The 22,685-nt window shown below is 33.2% G+C and overlaps 2 protein-coding genes across 4 annotated transcripts; both read right to left on the reverse strand.

Annotated features, from left to right (window-relative positions):
- Positions 1-5,766: 5,766 nt before the first annotated feature.
- On the reverse strand, positions 5,767-10,920 carry LOC145940514 (beta-1,3-galactosyltransferase 1). The gene is made up of 2 exons (XM_083045753.1): positions 10,381-10,920; positions 5,767-10,112 (listed from the first exon to the last, which is right to left on the reverse strand). Exons 1-2 carry the CDS (start codon positions 10,511-10,513, stop codon positions 8,992-8,994), a joined length of 1,254 nt encoding a protein of 417 aa, XP_082901879.1. The 5' UTR covers positions 10,514-10,920; the 3' UTR covers positions 5,767-8,991.
- Positions 10,921-13,443: 2,523 nt separating this feature from the next.
- LOC145940538 (putative fatty acyl-CoA reductase CG5065) lies at positions 13,444-20,761 on the reverse strand. Of its 3 annotated transcripts, none has more exons than XR_014426031.1 (11): positions 20,582-20,761; positions 17,150-17,289; positions 16,959-17,081; positions 16,541-16,666; positions 16,290-16,429; positions 16,067-16,176; positions 15,513-15,708; positions 14,905-15,141; positions 14,520-14,777; positions 14,301-14,445; positions 13,444-13,974 (listed from the first exon to the last, which is right to left on the reverse strand). XR_014426031.1 is itself a non-coding variant. In XM_083045792.1 (10 exons), exons 1-10 carry the CDS (start codon positions 20,664-20,666, stop codon positions 14,355-14,357), a joined length of 1,506 nt encoding a protein of 501 aa, XP_082901918.1. In that variant the 5' UTR covers positions 20,667-20,761; the 3' UTR covers positions 14,094-14,354. The 3 variants fall into 3 exon arrangements, 1 of the variants encoding a protein (XP_082901918.1); XR_014426030.1 differs by lacking the exon at positions 13,444-13,974 and adding an exon at positions 14,086-14,226; XM_083045792.1 differs by lacking the exon at positions 13,444-13,974 and having other exon boundaries at positions 14,094-14,445.
- Between the last annotated feature and the right edge of the window lie 1,924 nt (positions 20,762-22,685).

Below are 22,685 nucleotides of genomic sequence, written 5' to 3' on the forward strand. Positions count from 1 at the left end.
ATGCCGAAAAAGTTCGCACGTACGCCGAGATTTCTACCACTACGACCTTGGCCTTGGCGTGCTGCGCGTTTCGTAACTGGCACAAGCCTGTTTGTTGTTAGATGCATTTTCGGTTGTTCGTGATCAACGTTTTAATTTTATTAATGACATTTCATTATTTTTGCAGAATGCAATAAAATGGCGAAAACTATGATAAAACGCTCGAATGATACTTGTATCGAGAAAAATTCTAAATTTATTTAAAAAATAATATTTTAATTTTACCCGCTCTTGAACGGGTAATAAAAAAATAATAAATTAGTAATTTACTCTTATTTATATTTCTCTTTTCTATTTTTTAATATATCGAGATATTTATTATATATTAGAACAACACAACTCGCGCTTGCCATTCTTCGGTTTTATGTTTAAAAAAAATGGTATATTAAAATAATAATTATAAAGTTTGTTTAAATACGATTAATATTTTCTCACAAGAAATTAGCTGATTAAAGCGTTAATTTGCTAAATAAATTTTAAAATAATAATATACCGCCGAACGCCGAGCCGAGCCGAGCTCCGAGCGCGCACGCCATTCTTACGCTGGACCCCCACCACTACGATTTGGGACTCGGCCATCTTGTCGCACGTGTCACGTGTTGCGCGCCATACTTACGGTGGACCCCCACCACTACGATTTGGGACTCGGCCATCTTGTCGCACGTATCACGTGTTGCGCGCCATACTTACGCTGGACCCCCACCACTACGACTCGGCCATCTTGTCGCAACGTGTGACGTGTGCGCGTTGCGCGTCCCGTAACTGGCAGTGCCAGTCCGGCAGTCCGACACTCAACGTCAGTATTGCTGTTGCTAGGTACACTTTCGATTGTTCGCACGCGCGATCGACCTTTGCGCGCTCATCGCCAATCCGCGACAGTACGAGCGTGAATTTAGTGTTTTTAAGTGCTTAATTATCATATAAATCCGATCGCGTCGCGAAAGAGAGAGAGAGAGTGAGAGAGAGAGAGGTGGCCCGGGGAGGCATCGTGCAACTGCGGAGCAACGATAGGGTAAATATAATTTATAATTTATTTAACTTTTCATTTTTTATTTGTGAGATTAAGTATCTATTTATCTTCGCGATAATGATTCAAATTTTAAATTGTTGTATAATAATGAATATAAAATATCCTGGATTTTATATTTTGAAATACTTAGAATATTTAATAATAATAATAAATATAATAATTTTTAATAATTTAATAATAATAAATATTTGTATATGTATAAAATACAATTAATAATATCAAAATTAAGATAAGGCTCGTGTATAATTAAAATCAAACAATCAATAATAGGCCAACTTGCGAGCCGAATAATCAAGATGTTAAACAGATTCTTTATTAAGGAATAAATTAAGTTATTAAAAAAACATGTAAACGTTTATAAAATACAATTTCTACATTGTATTATATTTAAGAGATATGTAGATATAATTATTTATATGTAATGCGTACCTAGATTCTTTCACTATTAAATATTTTAATTTAAATATTTTTTTATAATTATTTCTATCTTTCTTTAAAAAATATTTCTTTGCAAATTATGTAGTTTTTTAATATCTTAAAGCAAATAACAAAAGTTAACTATGCGCATAATATAATCATTTTTTGAAACATTGAAATTAATATTTAAATTTTCAAATTAATTTTAATATTTCAAAAAATGATTTAAAATATTATAAATAATTTAAATATTTTAATAATTGTTTTATATAATATTTATACGTTTATATTTTACAGATTAACATTGTCTACAACTCCGCACATCAAATTGGTGAGTGTTGAATTATTTTAAAAAATTTTATTATTATTGCGGTTAATATCTATGAATGTTGCCGAGAGTCTCTCTTACTAACTTAAACAAATTTTCAAGCGTATCAAAAGATACAAACATATATATTTTTGATGGTGAACAATATATCTTACATTGTCTATTCCGAGTGCATTTTCTATGCACAATAGCTTACAAATTAAGCGACTGTCAATTAGCTCACAATTATAATTTGTTATTTTTTATAATGTAAAATTATCTTTAAGTTTTAATACTTAAATATTTAAGAAGTCATTTATTAATAATATAAAAAAAAATCTTTATTTTTATAGTAATATCTTATTTTATCAACTGTAGTAATAAATATGTAGGTAGATAATTCCATTAAAAAGTAACTCAATAAGTTTCTTAGAATTATTTTCATGATATAATTTATTCAAATAATTTATTTAAATAATTTATTCAAATAAATTATGTCATGAATATAATTCTAAGAAGCTTATTGAGTTACTTTTTAATGGAATTATCTACCTACATGTTTATTACTACAGTTGATAAAATAAGATATTACTATAAAAATAACGATTTTTTTTTATATTGTTAATCTCAATCTTAAATATTCAAGTATTAAAAATTAAAAATAATTTTACATTCTTGAGAATTAAAACAAATTTATATCTAAATATCTATTTAAATACATTTTTTTCTAAAATAAAGGCATGTTCAGTCGATTCTCGAAAGTCTCGAAATATTATTGCCTCTTTTCCGCGATGCTGATCAACTATCTCGATACGTGTTATGCATTATATTCATAGTATCAAGAGGCTGTCATCGCTCATCGCGAGGGTTAGCAGTTTAACAGTTAGTCCACAATAAAATTAAATAAAATAATATTAATATGTTTTTAATTTGTTATAATACCTACTTTAAACTTGATTAATATTCTTGACAGTTATCAGCTGATAACTGTCAAAAATTATTAATCGCGGAAAAAGTATATATTATAAGTACATATTATAACATATTATATTATTTACAACATATTATAATTAAAATAATAATATTTTGTAAGTAATATAATGTGTTATAATACTTTATCTGCGATTAATATTTTTGACAAACATCAGCTGATAACTGTCAAAAATATTAATCGAATTTAAAGTATTAAAATATATTTTTTTAAACATATTATTTAATTTAATTTAATTTTGTTTAAACTGTCAAACTGCTAACTCTCCCAATGACAGCTTCTCGATGCTAGGAATATAACGCACAACGCGAATCGAGACAGCCAATCAGCCTCGCGGAAAAGAGGCAACAATACTCGCGAGAATCGACTTAACATACCTTTTTTAGAAAGGGATATATATATATATATATACATATATAGACTCAAAATTTCTATGTCCGAAAAATACAATTATTTCGATCTTTTTTTCTGTTGCATAATTCATCGTATTTACTGCGCAACAAAACAAATCAAAAACTAGAAATTGCGTTAGACCGACTTTTATTCAATCGTAACAGGTCCTGGATTTGATGAAATATGAAGGAATTTATCGCGGTTAGTCTGTCAATCGATAAGTTTTTTATCGTCATTATATCCGGGAAATAAACGTCATAATAGAAACGAAAAGAAGAGCAAGAATAAACTATTCATCTCTTTCGGAGATTCAAATTCTCTTTCTTTTTTATCTGGAAACAGTTAATTAACATTTAAATAGTAAGAGAGTTAAAAAATAAATTAATAAGAGAATTTAAATCAAAGGAGAAGATAAATTTATGTAATATCTGGAGATTTTTTAAATGTCTTAAATAATAAGTAATTATTTAATTACAGTTTCCTGAATAATATAAAGATTAGATGAGATTTTATTCTCTGAAAATATAAATAAGTCTCTCATATTTTTCTCTTTCTATTAATTTGTTCGATACAATTAAATTCTATAATATAAATTAGAATATGTTTCATAATAAAAATTCTTTGTTTATTCAACACACACAACTCGATATTCGATTATATCGCTCCAAATAAGAAATAAAGAATTTTACCTGTCTATAAAAAATAAATTTTTAAATCAATCATTCGCTTTAATCAATTTCAATCTAAAATTAATCTTGAATTAATTCTAATTTTATAGATTATATATAAAGCGGTTTTGCCGAATAAATTACGTTTGATCCCATTACTTTTTGCCGGTGCGACGATGAGTTCACCGTCCTGAAAAGGAGAGAGAGAGAGAGAGAGAGAGAGAGAGAGAGAGAGAGAGAGAGAGAGAGAGAGAGAGAGAGAGAGAGAGATTTCTCCATTGTTAATTCGCCGTAGGATGGAATGTTTTTAGTCTATCCAATTTGTCGGCAGCGATTGCGCGCGCCCAACTTTCCGCTCATTATCGGGCAGAGCTAGCAGTAACAGCAGGAATATCGTCGATTCCTCAAAGGAGGAACGACCGGACCGACTGGAGTTGCGCGACAGATGTCAAATATTAATTTCGCCAAGCGCAGCCACGCAGTATTTGCATTTAATTACTGCGGTTTGCGCAAACTGTGCCATCTCGCTCTCCTCCTCCTCCTCTTCCACCTTTTCAGCGCTGACTCTCCTTTCGTTATTATCTGCCCCGCTCCGATTACATCCCCCTTTCTTTCTCATCGAACGAGCAAACGACTCATGCCGCTATCTGCGTTCATCCGTAATTACTCGAAGAGGATTAATGTTACGTAACGATATAAAATCGCGGAGATCCCCTCGATGGAGCTTTTCATACGCTTTGAAAGAGAGAATCTTATTTCAGATTCGCTATAAGATCTCGACAAAAACAACTTGAAGCTACTCAGTTAATTTTCATTTTCTGTCTGACGGCGAAGAAATATGCACTTTCTATTCAATTCTAATGAATAAACCACTCGCGCATTCTTCTTCATTCATTTGTCATAAACCCGCGTTATATTCTTGGCCTCGTGTAAAAAAAAAAGAAACCGTGAAGAATAATTAAAAAGAATTGAACTGCCATATGTGAGATTACATTCTTTTATCAGGGATCAGTTTTGAAAAAATTGCAGAATTACTTTCGAGAGTGTAAAATTAAAATGATAAAAATTGCGACCGCGAACGTATAATTTCGAAGAGATTTTTTTTCACTTTCGAGAGAGCAAATCCGTCTTTCAGACGTGGCGAAAGGCATCGCCGAAGAGTTAGAAAGGTCTCGATGCGTAAAACTATAGAATTACCGCTTTCGACAAGCGAATAATCCTGATATACGCTTCTCTACGAAGGATAGCCGTAAATTACTTTAATCTCTTAATCCTTTTTTTTTTTACACATATATATGTGTCGCGAGCCGAGAGCGATAGTTCGAGCGCGTCGCGGCTGACCCTTAGAATAATAGAATCATCTAAAATTGTCGGCTCGTTACGAGATCCAACAATAATAATGCCGCTGCATCAGCAGTGCAGCTCGCGAATCGACCGCTTAGTCCTTTGCACTGCGAATGTATTTGACGGCGACAAGATGTTTCTTATGGCCTAACGCGATGATTGCGAATTGGATGAATAAATTGCAACTGAGTTACGCAATTGGACTAATGCAATATTAATGCCTGGTGGTAACCACCTTAATTCGAATTACAGAAATTTAATCACGAACGTGTTACATATCGAAACATTGTGAAAGAGAAGAACATTCTGATTTTTCTGAAAATTGAAGAAAAATCTGATTCTAAATAAATAATTAATACGTTGATTATTATTATTAAAATTAAAATCAATATTTCTGAGATGTAAACACGTAGACCAGTAACGTTAAAAATAATTAAGAAATAGAATATTGCATTTAAAAATTACAAATAATTTCCTTTTTTCTTAATGAAATATCGATTAGAAATTACAATTAATTTTTTTCTTCTTCCTGAGACGAGACGAACACGGGATTTAAATAAGACGCAACGCACATAAGTATGAGCAAAGAATTTATATTCCTCAAACGACGATTGAGCACTTGTCACATTCGAGTTTGTGTTACGCTATATAAATATCGAAATAAAAAATATATATTCTGGAACGCGCGCGCGATCTCAAACGTTCGTCGTAAAATGTTGCAGGAAATTTTCAGGCCGCGTGTTTTTTTTGTCCCTCGATTCGATTTTTCCCATCGCTTTAAAATTGCTTACAACATCGATCGCTAAGGATGATGACAGTAAAATCGTATGAAAAACCAAGTCGCCGACACGCGACGCGAGACATGTGCGTGTCAAACTTTTTTTTCTTTTCTTTTTTCCTTCGCAACTTAAAACGTCACACATAACTCTACGATGATGATGATACGGATAAAGAATAATCGCGCAATCGCTTAATGAATCTCGCGTAAACATCAGTCTCGCATAAGAGATATAGCTAGAATACGCTTCTTTCAGCGTTGAAAATCGATGAGAAAATTAAAAGACTCTCTTTTTGATTTGACTCGAATTAACGCTTATGTACGTTTTACACAGTATTTTAAAGCTTACTTGAGAAAATTTCGTAGATTACATTTCTCTCACAGAGAGATATAGACAATGTATATGTATACATATTTTGATTTGTATTTTTATTTACTTGTTCAAATATTTTCTGCATTACACAATAGGTATATAAAATTTATAAATAGAACTCTGTTTTGAATTTTTTCGTAAATTGCGGACCGTCTAAAATGATCTTAATTTAATGTGAATCGAATGTGTGCTTATTTTTTCATAAGGGATCATTTTCTCTTTTTTTATCATGTTACGACTTTGACTTTTAATATGACTTAAAATATTCATTAGAATGTTGTTTTAATCAATTTTTTGACGAATTTAAAAGATGTAAGAAAAAAGTGAAAAAGTAGTAAAATAAAACCGATTACAATAATAATATAAAAATAGATTTTTAAAACAAAATGCGCATTAGGAACACAATGAGTAACCCCCCGATGCAATAAGATGTAAAAATAATTAATTGAGGCCAAAGTGTGCGGATGAGACAAGAGATTATAAGTAAATATAATAATTCTCTAATAATAAGAAATTAACACTAATAAAAATACTAATAAAAAATATATTTATAAAAAATAACTAAGATACAATTATTTAAAATCAAAATTAAATAGCTATATTTATTTAACAATTATAGTTCGTTATCATTAAAAAAAAAAAATAAAAGCTATCGATCTCATCATTGGAAAATAATTGAGTTGATTTTACTTATAATCAGGGATCTCGATCACTTCACTCTTCGCGATCCTGGCCCATCATTATTATTTGTATATTTCATCGCGTCTCGGGGGATCCAAAAAGTCTCTGGTAATATCGTGCTTCAGACGTATGGCACCGAGAACGGAAATATATATAGTACGATACTTCCGCAGGATACGAAAAAAAATGCGATAACGAATGCCTCGAATATATACATATATATACGAAGGTATGGTCGATATCGAGCGCAGAGTTTCGCCCGCGTTATCGCCGCGACGCATTATCTAGACGATGACTAGATAATATTCGGCGGAGTAGGGAAGCCGGTGCTCTCCGGGGCCACTCCATTCATTCGTGACACATTTATATTTTGCGCCTCGGGTGTCGTCGTGCTCGATTGATTGATGCAATATGCGCGTCACGTCGACGCAGCCTTCGCGGCTAGAAACTTTCTTGCAGGAAACGATTGCGCGCGCAAAAGCGTTAGAATTACATAAATTACATCATTTTCGTGAATATACGTACGTACATTATTCTTACTGATGAAAATTACTTGTTCGCCGTACCGCGAGGTCGAGTATTTAATCGAGATCATCGGAGATGAACGCGGACGTAATGATAAAATTGGTAATCGTTATGAAATTGTGTGTTAGAACGCGGATTTACTTTATTAATAATAAAGTAGGATAAATATAAAATTAATAATAACTATTTATTCTTTATTATCGGCAACGTTATCACGTCGTCCCGTTCATTCAGATATCTCAATTATTTTGTAAGAGAATAGAGAACGGAAAAAAAATTTGTATAAAACAGGCCTTTCGAATCTAAGTAATTCTTTCAATATTTAGTATATTGATAATTAATAAAAGTTGCGCCCTTTGATTTCTGTCAAATTAAAACTGTTTAAAATAAAATCCAGCAAACTGCTTCTAGATGTACTATATGTATACATTCGTCAAAAGTATATAAATAACACCGTAATGAGAAATATCGACTTTTCTCTTCATCGAGAGAGAGCGCACGATCTATTGCTACATATATCGTTACTGTGACCTGATTATAGTTGATTAGATATTGAAACTGGTTCAATTACACGCACGAGTACACGTGTAATTCGCAACGAGGTAGCCGATTAAATGCAAAAGATGTCTTGGGCACCTCCTTTATACGAATAGCGTTCTTCCTAAATTATACAGTAAAAATATTGACCCGCGTTCTGCTCGCACATTTAGCGTCGAACTCGTGTTTTGTGTACGTATATAAAGCGAAAGATGAATTAGAGTTCAAACAAAGTACAGGATGAAAATTAGATATGCAAATTAGATATGTGTTTGCCGCTAAATATGCAACGAAAATACGGGCGATTGTACCTACGAGAGTTTAGCACCGGGACATGAAAAAAAAAACCGAGGAGTCGAGAAAATTACAAAACCTCTTATAATTAATTTAAAAGAGGCACAAGAGAGAGATATTTCCTTCTTTTTTCGCGAAAATAAAATTTCAATATATCACAAAATATAATTTTATAATTAATTCTATAATCTAAAATAAAATTCTTTGGAATTTTCACAAGAGATTATCGCAGTTGGGAGAAAATTTACTCGAGACAAAGGTCACCAACTTTCGTTCTCGACCCCTCTGAGAAAAGCCTGAGTTGTGGTGTGAAAGACGTTTGGTGCATCGTGTAAAAGTCTAAGCGGCGAAATCTCTCCGAGTCTCTGGTGCCGCGACACACAATCTCCGACTATAATTTCTAAGCGTGTCACCGAGTTTGTTCGAGTCCGAATGTGTGCGTTTTCACGCGCGTGTATGACTACGTATACGAGGTGAAACGACGGCTGCTGATCGCGGCCGGTCGGCGTTTAACCGGGCACTCGAATCGCATTAAGGCGGTAACGATCGTACCATTTGGTTGCGCCAGGGTCAAGCGTAGGACCTTCGTCGCCTTTGGCCTCGCTAGGTGATTATCACTTACACTTGCTCTTGCCGTCGAGCAGCTTCTTCCAGAGATCGAACTGCTCGCTGTACTTGACCATGTGTATGCTGATGCCGCGCTGGATGTTGCAGGCGGTGTACTGTATCCTCTTGTTCAGGAACTCGTTGGCATGCGAGCGTCTGATGCCGAGCTTGTGCGCGACGATGCCCGTGGTGAACACGTCCTCCAGCTTCAGGTACGTCTGGTCCAAAGCGGCGTCGTACAAACGACGCACCGTGTCGCTGGACAGCAGATACGCCGGCCCGGTGGTGAAGTCCGGGAAGACCGACTGCTGGAACTGCGTCTGCGACACGTAGTACTTGCTCTTGCGATTCCGGATCGGCTTCCACTTCCTGGCGAGTCGACCGAATATCACGTTACGGTCCTTGGCGTGTTTATTAACAAACGCCAACAATCGCGGCACGTTGATGAACATGTCGTCGTCGGTCTTCAACAGGTACTTGACCTTGGAACAATAAGTGTCCACCCATTCCAATGTCGAGATGGTCTTGAGCGTGAGATTCGAATACGAATCGAGGAAGCGGCCGCGTATCACGTCGTTGTACATGTTCTGCTCCTTTCGAAGGATCGCCTCGACCTTAGGATCCAGAGTAGTGCCGAGCATGAAGAGCACGCTCATGTCTCTGCGCTGGCCGAAGTGTCCCCAGGTCTGTCGGATCGCCGTTCGCGCTTCGAGATGCGTCGGCGCGGACATCACGATCACCACCAGTTGCATGTCCTTGCCGAGGTTCGGGCACCGTTTGGGGATCGGTATCGTGTGCCTGGTCTCGTATATGGCGCGCGCCGAATCATTGCGAATCGCGATCGGCGCTGACCTGGTGGCGACGTTGGCGACTTTCGCCACCTGAAGCTTCTCGTTCGCGCTTTGCTTCGAGCTGATCGACGTGCTCGCGGAAGACGACGCGGAGGACTGCGCGCTGGAGGACGTTGACAGCGTCGTGATGAGGATCGCGGAATTGTTACTCGTGTTGTTGTGCACTGCATACGGACTAAGAGACACGTTGTCCGAATTCCTGGACGCCGCTGCTGTCAACCGCGTATCCACGCTGAGATTTGTATGCACATGGAGGCCTTCTTGATACACTGAGAAACCTGAAATTTTGAGCGATCATCGATTGGAGAGGAGAAGTTGCATTAAATATATTTAAAGACACTATATCAATTTTTGGAGTCTTAAAGTCTTAAATAAATGTTACAGTGTTCTTTGAATTTTCTTAGATGTATAAATAATTGCTTGGAGGTACAGAATTTTATCTCGAGCCAATTTCCTTTATCATTGAATTATTATAATTATTTATCAGAAGTTTTTCAAAGCAACATTAAAAGAGATCATCATAATTTTCTCAATACAAATACTCACTGGTGTTCCGTGGTAAGCTGTACTGATGAACATCATACACGGTGGTGCGATAATACGCGTAGAAGGTCAGGCCGATCAGCACGAGGATGAGGGTCTGCAGAAAACGACTCCTGAGATGCAGATAGTGGAACATGACGGACACTTGTTCTGGTCACTCTCTTCTCTCTCTTTCTCTCTCAACGCGATCTCGTCGGCGGAGACGATCATATCATATCATCACGATGGTGTATCGTGCGGCGGGCGACCTGACGGACCTAGTCGCTCCGTCCTGGGCTCCACCGCGATGGATCGGGGCGCTGCAACGTACCGTCGTCTGACAGGTTATGCCCATACTGTGCGTGGGGTTCCGCCGTTGTTCGCCTTGTGTTCGCCCGTTCCCTCACTCCGGGGGATCTCGCGGACGAGACCCTGGTCCCGCGCGCGCGTCACTGTCCTGTTTCCGACGACCGAGTGAAGACGCGCTCCGATGTCACATATTACACGTCGTCGAAGTAGCTGTCACGTCGCTGTCGTCGATGGTCTTCTCCTGATGAGGCAATCCGCTTCTGCCGACCGTTTCCTCAGGCTTTGACCTGATCATCGCCATGTATCGACGTGTCGCACGATTGTTATTCTTTTCCATTCTTTACCCTCGGAGTTAGCTGTTTAGTTCCCTTTAGTGCCGCCAGATGGCGCCACCCATCGGAAAATGCGGTAAGGTGCAAATCCAATTTGACAGCTCGTCAGCTGATTCGAACTGAAGCACGTGTACGAGCGAGTATGGGTGAGTGTGTGTTTAATTAAACGCAGATTGATTTGAAATCAAATTTCTCCGTAATTTCTCATATAATCTACAATCTAAACATTGCAGAGTAGTTTAATTTCAAATGTTTGGATTTACAAAATAACGCTGAAAGAGAGCACATTTTTGTTTATTTTTTTTTTTTTTCAAAAATTTCTGTAAGATTTATGGCTTCGAAAATTTGTCGAAAAATTTGGCATTATATTGTCCGCCGACAGTATCGAGTCACTTTGTATATGCGTATCTTCTTTCAGGGACTGTCGTTTATCAGCGTATATCCGGTAGACGCGCGGCAGAGAGAGAGAGAGAGAGAGAGAGAGAGAGAGAGAGAGAGAGAGAGAGAGAGAGAGAGAAACCTTGCAAAATACCGTGAATGTTTAACAGCATCAGACCACATAATAGATGTATCGCCGTTACGTGCTTCAAACATATTTCCACTTATCGTCGCTTTAAAAGCGTGTTCTCATCCTCGTATACCAATATAGCTGATGCTTGACGGTTTTTAAATTAGAAAATATGAGTAAATGTCGATAACGGGATTGTCCGCGAAACATTCATCGATTCTTATGTAACGCAAAATAACAAGATTATTTAATAACAACAATGATCGATTAACTAGTAATTCCTGTAACTATATTATGTTAAGTTGATTAATGTGAGAGGTAAGGAGATCTATATAAAGAAAGGCTGATCGATAATTTAACAATATCTCATACAATATATTATATTAAAGGAGATGAAAATAAAAGAAGGACGAAGAGTATTTTTAAAGAGATAACGTTATTACGTTTTGCTTAAAAATGACGCTGGATTTTGATAAATAAAGGAAAATTAAAATTGATATTAAAGATTTAACGATCGTTTAAAACTAGGACAAGTTCGAGAGAGAAAAAGTTCGACGGATTTTAATCAATTCATAGGATGTAGAAATTAGGATAACAATTTACCAAACACGATATACATTTAATTTATATTATAGTTAAAACTATTCGCTGATAATGAGTTATGTACAAAATTATTTTCTGTTCGAGTTAGTCGTCCGATATCACGAAATACCGGGCATAATTTCGGGCATACATCGAATTTTACATAGTTTACCTGGCATAATATCTATTGTCAATTTGATATATTTTTTATTATACCACGAGTTGAACGAATGCCCCCTCAACCATAATTAGAGTGTATTTTATCAGGAAATAAACTGAAAAGTTAACGAATATCACGATGAAGGCGAACATCATCGGTGGAAAATTGCGATAGACCTTTTAGAAACTCACTGTGCGATAATGTAAGAGTAAACATGCCCTTCACTTACTCCTATATAAGACGAAGCAGTGACTTTCCTAGGCGATGCGTTTTCCCTACGACCCTGAATTATTAATATAAACGCTAGTACACAGATTATATAAAGGTATATACAGTAACTGACGCGCAGACACTCCGTTTACTTTAATCGCAGCGCAGATTATTTCAAGTAACACGTATCTCTGTTACGAGCAAAACGCAGTTAAACTTGTTTAGTTACCCAAAAGTAATAGGGATTCTCTCTGACTTAAAGTTATCGTTTAAATTTTAATAACTTATTGCAATCTCTAAATATTAAAAAAGTAATAAAAAATACATTTTTAATAATAACATCTCTTACAACATATATACGTATTTTCGTATTTTAACGATTAATAGTTAATTAGTACATTGTTTAATATATGACTTTTTATTTGCATATTGAGTTATAAATATATATATTTTTCTCGCTGTTTGTTGTATCTTTTTGTAATTCTAACTTTATGTAAAATATTCTGTGTGTGTAAAGATAAAATTAAACTTTTGCGTAAAGATAAATATAAATAAAATGACGTTCGATGCCAAATGGTAATTAAGAAATTTTTCTCAATTAAAAAGATGTACCATCTTATTTTTTCATTTCCTTCAGTCCTTCGATTTGTCGCCTATTAATTTTGCGTGATCAAGCTTACTTGGTTACGTTAATCGCGCGCGATTAAAAAAAAATTAGCTACCATAGCTAAATTTTAGCTGTCCCTATATTGTAACCTGAAATTTAGTTATTATGCCTAAATTTTAGCTATGGTAACTAATATTTTTTAGCTATAATTTAACGGAGAATTCTATAGCTAAAAAATATTAGCTATTATAGAGCTAAAATTTAAGCATGATAACTAAATTTCATATGTAATATAGAGACAGCTAAAATTTAGCTATGGTAGCTAATTTTTTTTCCGTATACTACTATACTGTAAAATAATAAATATATTTGAATGTTTCCAATTTAATTGATGGCGTTAATAAAACTTGACACGGTTTTGGCTCTTCGTACGTGACTGTATATATATACTTAATAACGCTCATCCCGACGAGGGTAGCGTCGGTTAGGTGCGCGAGATTTCCACTTCTTAGACGCGGATCTCTAACCCCTTCTCTCCCTGTCTCCTTTTGGATTTGGGAGGGAGGGATCCTGTAGTTATTACCAAGACTGAAGGGGGGTTGATCGATAACCTATTTTTCCACGATTGGCGTGGCGCCAGAATTCCTGGCGAGTGGCTGCTGACTCTTTGACATCGCAAACAGTGTAATCCCTGTTCTCGGGGTAGGTCACGAATGTTTTCAAATCCCGACAAGGTTTCACGTGGCATCCAAGTCAACTAAAACAGCGACAGCGGGAGCAAAAACCATGATGACCACTGTGACCTTCCGCATTCGCATTACGAAAACGCGTAATTATTTATATGAAGTTCCCTACATTAGATGCAGGTCTCTTTGTGAATATGTTCTCTAATAAAAATTTGAGGACAATTCTAAAAATATAAAAAAGATAATTACAATTTCTTAAACGTTTATTGTATATAACATATAATAACAATACAATAATGAAACAAATGTAAAATAAGATACATTGTTGTATTAATCTTGTTTTTTTCCTGTAATTTCCACAACAAAATAGTTCAGTATATATATATATTCTAAGAAAAATGTGTATACTAAAGAAAGCAGTTTTATCGCAAAATATCTTTATTTAAAAAGATAACTCTACCTTTAACGATTTTTGTCTAAAATAAGAATTTCAAGAAAATAAATCGATAAAAATTCAATTCTCGCCGTGTAAAATGAAAGAGATACTTACTAATGTAACATTAATGAATTAAAGTAGATACATATATAGGGAAACATGTAACAACTATGCAAATATTTTCATAAATATGTTCCAGATAAGCCAAAGAGTGACAAAAATAAGCACAGTTTTAAGCATTTGGTGATTCCAGTAAAGCCTGAAATTCATAATTTTGTTTTTAAGAGAAATTTAATATTGGTATTCAAAATTAGCCGATTAAAAAAAATTTACCTCTTATAATTGATACGACTGATTTCCAAAGTACTGTCATCTTCTTTTAACAGATAAAGACGTATGCCTTTATGATGATCAGTGAGATATTTTGTCCAATCAAGTTCCTTCATGTTGAATGGAAATAATTGCTTATCCTTTTTATTCAAGCGGATCCACAACGTTTGAACATTATTATTGCTGTAATTCCACCTATTGGTCGAAAAATATCCTATTGATTTACAAGCTTTGTGGATTTTGTCATACAATTTCCACATTCTGAAAATATATAAAGTTATTATGACTCTCTCCTTGCGTTTTACAAAAGTCACTTTATTCAGTTTCGAGATAAACTATTAGATATGTGCAATCGAATAATCGATATTCGTTCATATTTCTACAATACCTCGGACGACGGCCCATACATATTCTCACACTGTCCACAAGAAAGGCCGGAAGCAAATGACAGAACCAAATGCAAATTTTACATAGTATCTCTTGCCGTACCAAAATAACAAATGGTAACCATATGGCATCTTTCAAGGGATACATTTGATTCACGCAAAGCACTTTAGTGATGTATTCTTTCCAAGTCGGTGCATTAACCGACACGTAATTATAAATTAACGTATCTTTGACGTTCCTGTAAAAATTAAAACATATTTCTTAAAAACCGCCCGTCAATCACAAGCCACGCATTCAAATATTTTTATTTAAAATAATCAATACATTTAATTACATTAAAAAATTGATCATTTTATCACTCATACTCATACGTAACGTCATGAGCGAATTGAAACGCAAATTTATCGTATAATGACGACTAATTATGTAAAAGAATTCGTAAATTTGATAGTAAAAATTGAAGACTATAGTTGTGAAATTGAAATCGATGTTAATATTTAATATCTGATGACAGTAATCAATATCGAAGCTATTTATGATAAAAATAAGATATGTGAATTTATCATCCTCATAAAATATATCTGTTTCTTGATGATATTTGATCAATACTTGTATTGATTGGAGACGTCCCATGCACTAGCAATTAAAGCGTTTACAGTAAAATCAACAGGCACCAAATTTGCCGGAATGTCGGCATCGCACCATTGAAATCTTATAAAACCGAGCAAGACAGATAGTGTACTTCCAGTTGGTCCATACAAATTTTCACACCATCCAACAATCGGTTCGCTAGCGCTGGACACAACTAAAAAAAATATTCATAATTTTTTTTACAAAAAAAAAAAGTTTTTAATAGTAATCTGCAATATTTTCTATTATCTATCTGCACTATTGTATTACGCATAAAAAAGTATATTTTTTAGATATGTGTAATGTGTAGTATGTATTTATATGTAAGATAATACCTCTTAAGATTACGAGATAAGAGATAAATCTACGATGAAAAATTTCTAAATTTGCATAAAATACCTATTTCGCATATATTCTTTATGTGACACAATATGAAGAAGATATAAAAACAATAATTATGTATTATTATTAAAAATTAACGAGCAAAAAATTAGCATAATAGATTAATTTTGTATAATAATTAAATCCTCTACCTATCGCAGGTCGAAATATCCCGATTGGTAAATCTCTGCCTTCGTCTCTAAGAAGTCTTTCGGCAATGGCTTTTGTAAATAAATATGTATTCTGCCATAATGAACTAAATCTATCAAAACAATAATTTATTATATTAATAATTTCAATTTATATTACAAATATTTATTTCTTACATAACAAAATTATTAATTCATTTATTGTATATCGAAAAGGAATACGTACCTAGCTAATTTTTTATCGCTTTCGGGTAAAGTACGCATTAATGTGAGAAGTTCTTTGTGATCAATAGGGTACTCGTAAAAATGTTCCTCGATATGTTTCACGTGAGAATTTGCATATATAGTTGATACGTGAATGAATGACTGCAAGGTATAAATATCAATACTTCAATTATTTCTTGAAAATTCATAAAAATTAATTAATTCTTTCCAATTATTTTGTTTGTAACATTTATTGTTACAAAAAGGAATTACCTTTAGGTTTGGCATACGTTTAGCAATATCTAAAATGACATTAGTAGCAATAACGTTAACTGTCGTAGCAATTTTTATTTCTTCATTAAAACGTACAGTGGCTGCCACGTGGAAAACTATAGACACCTGCAATGTAAAGAAAAATATAACAAGAATAATATATTTTTAATATATCATTATTAATATTTCAAAAAAATATTTCAAAAAAAGAAAAATAATTATTAAATCAATTATTCATCAATTATTAAATATAAATTATTATTGATTATTTTTAATTGCCTTAATAATAAATCTAAAAATTATAGAAAATAATAAATATAAATTTCTTAAACATATATATATAATAATTTTTCTCTTACGCTGATATATAGTATAATTATACTAGTGCAAGAAGATAAGAGAAATCTGAATTGCTTACCTCACGTATTAGCATATTTATATCATTTTCCAACAGTTCTAAGTCTTCGACATTAAAATTGGACATAATCGGTACGACTTTTTTACGAAAATTGGGCACTTCCTTTTTTAGTCGATCGTACAACTGTAGATTATACGTTCATGTAGCAACATTTCACGAATACATTATGTTACTGATATTAAGATACTCACTGGATTTTCAAATATCTCATCTAATCGGTTTTCAGGGCATTTGTCTTTCTTCGGACGTATCAGTAGATACATTGTAGAAATATCAGGACAACTTCGTAACAATTTCTCAACTAACATTTTTCCGAGAAATCCGGTACTACCTGTAGAAGAAAATAGAAGAATAAATCTAAACTGTATAATATATATAATGAACATATTGAACATATTAAAATGACAATGTGATGAGATTTAGTTAAAAGCAAAGAAGCAGTCGATAGAAGCGTATAAGCTGCCAACTTTTATTGTTTAACATTTAGGAAATGTATTGCAAAGTTGGAAATTTAAGGGTGATTCAATAATTTCACAGAGTAATGAGTTTAACAGATAGGAAACTTTTTAAAGGATTTTTGATCAATTACTTTTCTACATAATAAGACTTCCAACTTTTGAAAAAGAGATTTTTCATTGGAGTCTCTCATAAACGGATAAATACTTAAATCTATTGAAAAGACAGATTCGATCAATCGAGATCTGAATAGAGATTTGAAAGAAATTTAAAATTTTTACTTTACGATTTGAAATTTTTACATTCTCTTGTAAATTTGATTTCTGAGTTAGAAGCTATTTGTCATTTCGGCGTTTGCAGAATTGTGTCATCAGTAAATAACATAGCAATTAATGTGAACCAAAACAAGAGCAGCTATACAAGCTATATTTTTTTTGTAAGAGCCAAGATTCCATTTTTGAAATTTGTAGTTAATTGATAATAAATTCTATTTGTAGTGTTACACAAATTATTTAAATATAATAAATATAATTTGATTATAAAAGTATGCAATCATGATTATACGCTTAGAGTTTTTGCTGATAAGACGAAGAAAACTAATTTCTTTCAAAATGAATTCCAGGCAACTTATATCTGCACCAACTGTAAAATAAATCTGAGTGTGGCAACTAACATTGCTTTTATTTTATTAGCTCTAATTGAAAGATAGTTATTAGAAATCCAGTCGCACTAACAACAGTTGTTTTTATTGATCAATTCTATAGTTGTAAATTTGGAATGTAGATATATTTTTACAAATCATCAGCATATATTAACTTACAGTGCTTAAATATTTAATAGGTAGGCTCATGTATATTCAAAATAATAAAAAATAATAGGTCAGCTAAACGAACCAGAATCAACTAAAAATACCAGGGACAAACTAAAAATGCCAAGGACAAAAATATTTGTCTGACTATCGTTAATTATTTGACGTATGTGTAAGTGATTTTTTAATTATTTCATCTTATTAACTCTATTAATAATTCTATATCTACAGTATAATTTTCAATGAATCGTACTGGATGTCAAATTTGGATCATTGTTAATCTTTTAAGAATTTGACTCTATAAGAAAATCTGACCATCACATTCTCGCTTATCAACGACGAATTTGGTTCAATATTTTTATCATTTTAACATATGTCCGATAAAATTACGAATCCGATCTTTTCTTCACGTTAATATTGTCAATGCTTAATTCAATTCTTTAATTTTACTCAGATGTCAGATGTCAGATGCAAATATTATACATATGTAGCAAACAGTCAAAAATTCAACAAGAAAGAAAGGTACGTGATTTTTTTGATGAAATATAATAGATTTTTTTAAAGCGAAACAAAATGTACACAACCACAAAGAAAAGACAGAATAAATAAGTAAATAATTTAAAATTAATTAGTAGTAATTTAGTGAGAGATAGGTGTAAAATTAAATTTTAATTATAAACAAAGAGATCAATCTCCATAAATATTCAGACTGTAATAATTTAAGTTATTTAAATTGTTCCTTATATAATAATATTTAAGAAGAAAGTTTTTTTTATCTGAATTAAAATCAGTGCTCTAACGAAGATTATTATCGCTTGCGTCGAAGATTTAAAATTAGAACTAATATAAGAGGTAACAAATTAGTTGAGATTATTGAAAAATGTATAGTACAAGGAAGATTAATGTGTATATGTGTACACGTGTACATAAAAAACAAAGCAGATTTAAGGTGGTTCTTGTAGTACTTTGAAGTCACAAAGGCAACTATTGTTACTAGTGAAAAATATGATTTAGTACTTTGAAGTCACAAAGGCAACTATTGTTACTAGTGAAAAATATGATTTAGTATGTAAAAACCAGCATACACTTAAATTAATTATTCCGTAAGTTTTTTCTCATTGAACCGTCCCTATAAACTGAAAATATCAGAGCGAAATCACAAAGACTAGAGTTGGAACCATATATTTGGCAACGTCACGATTTTAATAGCCGCCGGAGCGCCTGGTGTATCGTCATAACCGCACTGTCAGTAAGTGTAAACATGAGCGAACAGCAAGGTTCGAAACGAAACAAAAAATTGAATGGAAAAATAACGTCGTCGCGAGAGCCAAGCGGAGAAAATTAACTCGCGACGTTACCAAGCAGCCACTCAAGACGGCCGCCATGACTCTCGTGTCGTGTCGAAAGTTGCCAAAAGTTTGTCGAAAATTTCGCTTTATTTATATACGGTACGGTCAATCAGTTTGGTGTCGCGTCAGTATCTTTAGAAATGTTTATTGCGTCGATTGAACAGTTTTTTATTCGTTCATCTAGTCGAGCGGTATGAACGTATTCCATGATTCATGGAATGCGATCTGACCCTCCTTTCCCTATTATCACCATGTAAAATTGGCAAAGTTTTCGGACATATATCTCCGGAACCAAGCGGTAAAAAAATCCGAAATTTTTCAGACACACTCTAGGAACGTTAACCTTTCATTTGATATCAAATTTTCCGGGCTATCTACATTTGACCTAAATGCAAGAACCACCTTAAGCGTTGGAATTCGCGGTATAATGCATAAAACTCATGTGCGTCATTGCGTTTTACGATTGTCGTTCTCAATTTTAGTGTGCGGTTAGTAAACTGCACAATATTTCTAGCCGATTTATATTCTAGATAAACAGAACACTGTTTTGAGTATAGGAAATATTTGAAGGGCATTGCATGACTAATTATTAGTTATAAACCTACGTCTAATTTTGTTCAGTCTTACGAGACATGTCGATAAATATGTTGAAAATAATAGTTATTTAGAAAGCCTAATTTGTCGATTTTGTACAGAAAGATTTTGTACAACTTAATTAAAGATTACTTAATTAAAGATATTTATGTTTTATTCTAGAGAAATAACGTTGCTTAACTAATATATTTATTACTTAAGTTATATACACATAAATACGCACATATGCAATTGATTTTCGATTAGCAATTTATGTTTATCATGATTTTTATATATATTTCATATATTAATAAACTGCATACGTCTTAGTATTATATATTGATCACTGTGACCATCTTTACTTTTATTACACATTTTTAACAGCTTAAATATTAAAAAACTAATCTTTTATTTAATTATATTTGCATAATAAATACCTGTAATGAGGATTGACTGTCCGGCGTAAAATTTTTGTATTGGCGTCTTAAGTATATCAATTTCATTGTTTTGATCGTAATCCATGATTTTTTTAAACAATTGACACGGAGATTAACAATCAAGTGATACTTGTAGATCTTTCGACTCCCTCGACAAAAGTTGGAGCGACTATGAGAACTGTAACTGAAGAAATGAAGTTGTTACCGCATATATATATATGTTGAATCTATACTGGGTGTCTTAATACAAAAAACCTACTTTATTTTTTGAAACTGAAAGAGATGGCATATTCGCGCGAGAAGAATTGACATGTGAAAAACGTGATTCTCGATAACTGTACAAGACAAAGTATTTTTAATTTAATTATTATGTACAAAATAGATATTTGTCTTGTCTATAAAATATAGTGTCATTATTTAGAGAAATATTTATTTACAGAATATTTTTACTAAATACGAAGCAAGCTTTGCTGCTTATGCTTTTCTGCATTTAAGTATAGAATACGTATAATATCAATGCGTATCGAAACTCTTACAGATAGACATAAAATATAATAAAATATAAAATACACATAACAAAATAACATAAAATATAAAATTAAATTGGTACAAAAGATTAATCGTTTATTTCCTTAAATATAAATATATAAATACGAGGGCAGTTCGATAAGTCAGTGACTTTTACAAGATATGGCACTCAAATCGCAATCTAATTTTATTTCTGATATTTACCATCTTATTTAAGTATACACACCAAGTTTCAAGTAGATCTGTCAAATAGAAATTTTTTGACAGCGTTCTAAAACGGATAAGTTTGTGTTTTTTGCTAAAATGGAAAAAAGTGAATTTCGTGTGCTAATAAAACATTACTTTTTGCGTGGAAAAACCATTAAGGAAACTGAAGAAAAGCTAAAAAAGTATTATGGGGACTCTGTTCCGTCGCATGGAATGGTTCACAAGTGGTTCACTGAATTTCGTTGTGGTCGTACAAGCATGAATGATGCTGAGCGCCCGGGACGTCCGAATGAGGTCACAACTGAAGAAACAGTCAATAAAATCCATGATATTGTATTGGACGACCGTCGAGTGAAGATACGCGAGATAGCCAAGATGGTAAACATCTCAAACGAACGTGTTTTTAATATCTTGCACTATATTAATATAGTTGTGGTTTTTGGTCGATTGTGAGCAAGCGCGGCACCCATCTGGCCGACAGCTTCTTCATGCCCAAATGTTTATGCAAGATATTAAAAACACGTTCGTTTGAGATGTTTACCATCTTGGCTATCTCGCGTATCTTCACTCGACGGTCGTCCAATACAATATCATGGATTTTATTGACTGTTTCTTCAGTTGTGACCTCATTCGGACGTCCCGGGCGCTCAGCATCATTCGTGCAATTGTTATATATTATCGAGGTTGCTATATATTATCGAGAACTATGACAATTCCACGCTTTCAAACGATGGAACGGTAAGAAGTTCTCCACCTCTCCGTTGAGGGGAAAAAAAGCCGCGGAAAAAACGTCAAAAATTCACAGATGGGAGAGAGGAAAAAAGGGAAAAAAGCGATGATAGACAGAATATCAGCATTATTTCACTTCTTGTAACCAAATTTACATACAACGCATTAATACATATAATGAAGAAGACTGCGTACAGTCGAAATGTTTGTTATTATTTTTCTACATAATGTAAAATAGTGAATAAATAATTTACTTGTATAAGATTTATATAATTTTGCTCGTTAGTTGGCCTTTTATCATATCAATATTATATAAATATATATACATATATATAAGTTTTGTTATAAATAAAATTAATGATTTCTAATTGTGATAAACAAATTGTCCACTCTGTGTGTACTGCTCGTTGCTCCATCTGTTCAGATTTTACTATATGTCTACCTAATTGCAATTGTGCTTGCATTTATTACGCAGAATCTCTCTTTGAATAGTATTTTTAAATGTAATGTTATTTTGGCAATATGTACAGTTGAGAAAAACAACAAAAACAAAACATTAAAATAATATACATTTATATGGTAATTTTATTGTACACAATAATATTTTTAACTTGATAATGTAATCATATATAGTATACGC

This window comes from Prenolepis imparis, unplaced genomic scaffold (genome assembly GCF_030444845.1).
Source record: "Prenolepis imparis isolate NDT839.2.m4 unplaced genomic scaffold, iyPreImpa1.0 SCAF_9, whole genome shotgun sequence".
Lineage (NCBI taxonomy): Eukaryota > Metazoa > Arthropoda > Insecta > Hymenoptera > Formicidae > Prenolepis > Prenolepis imparis.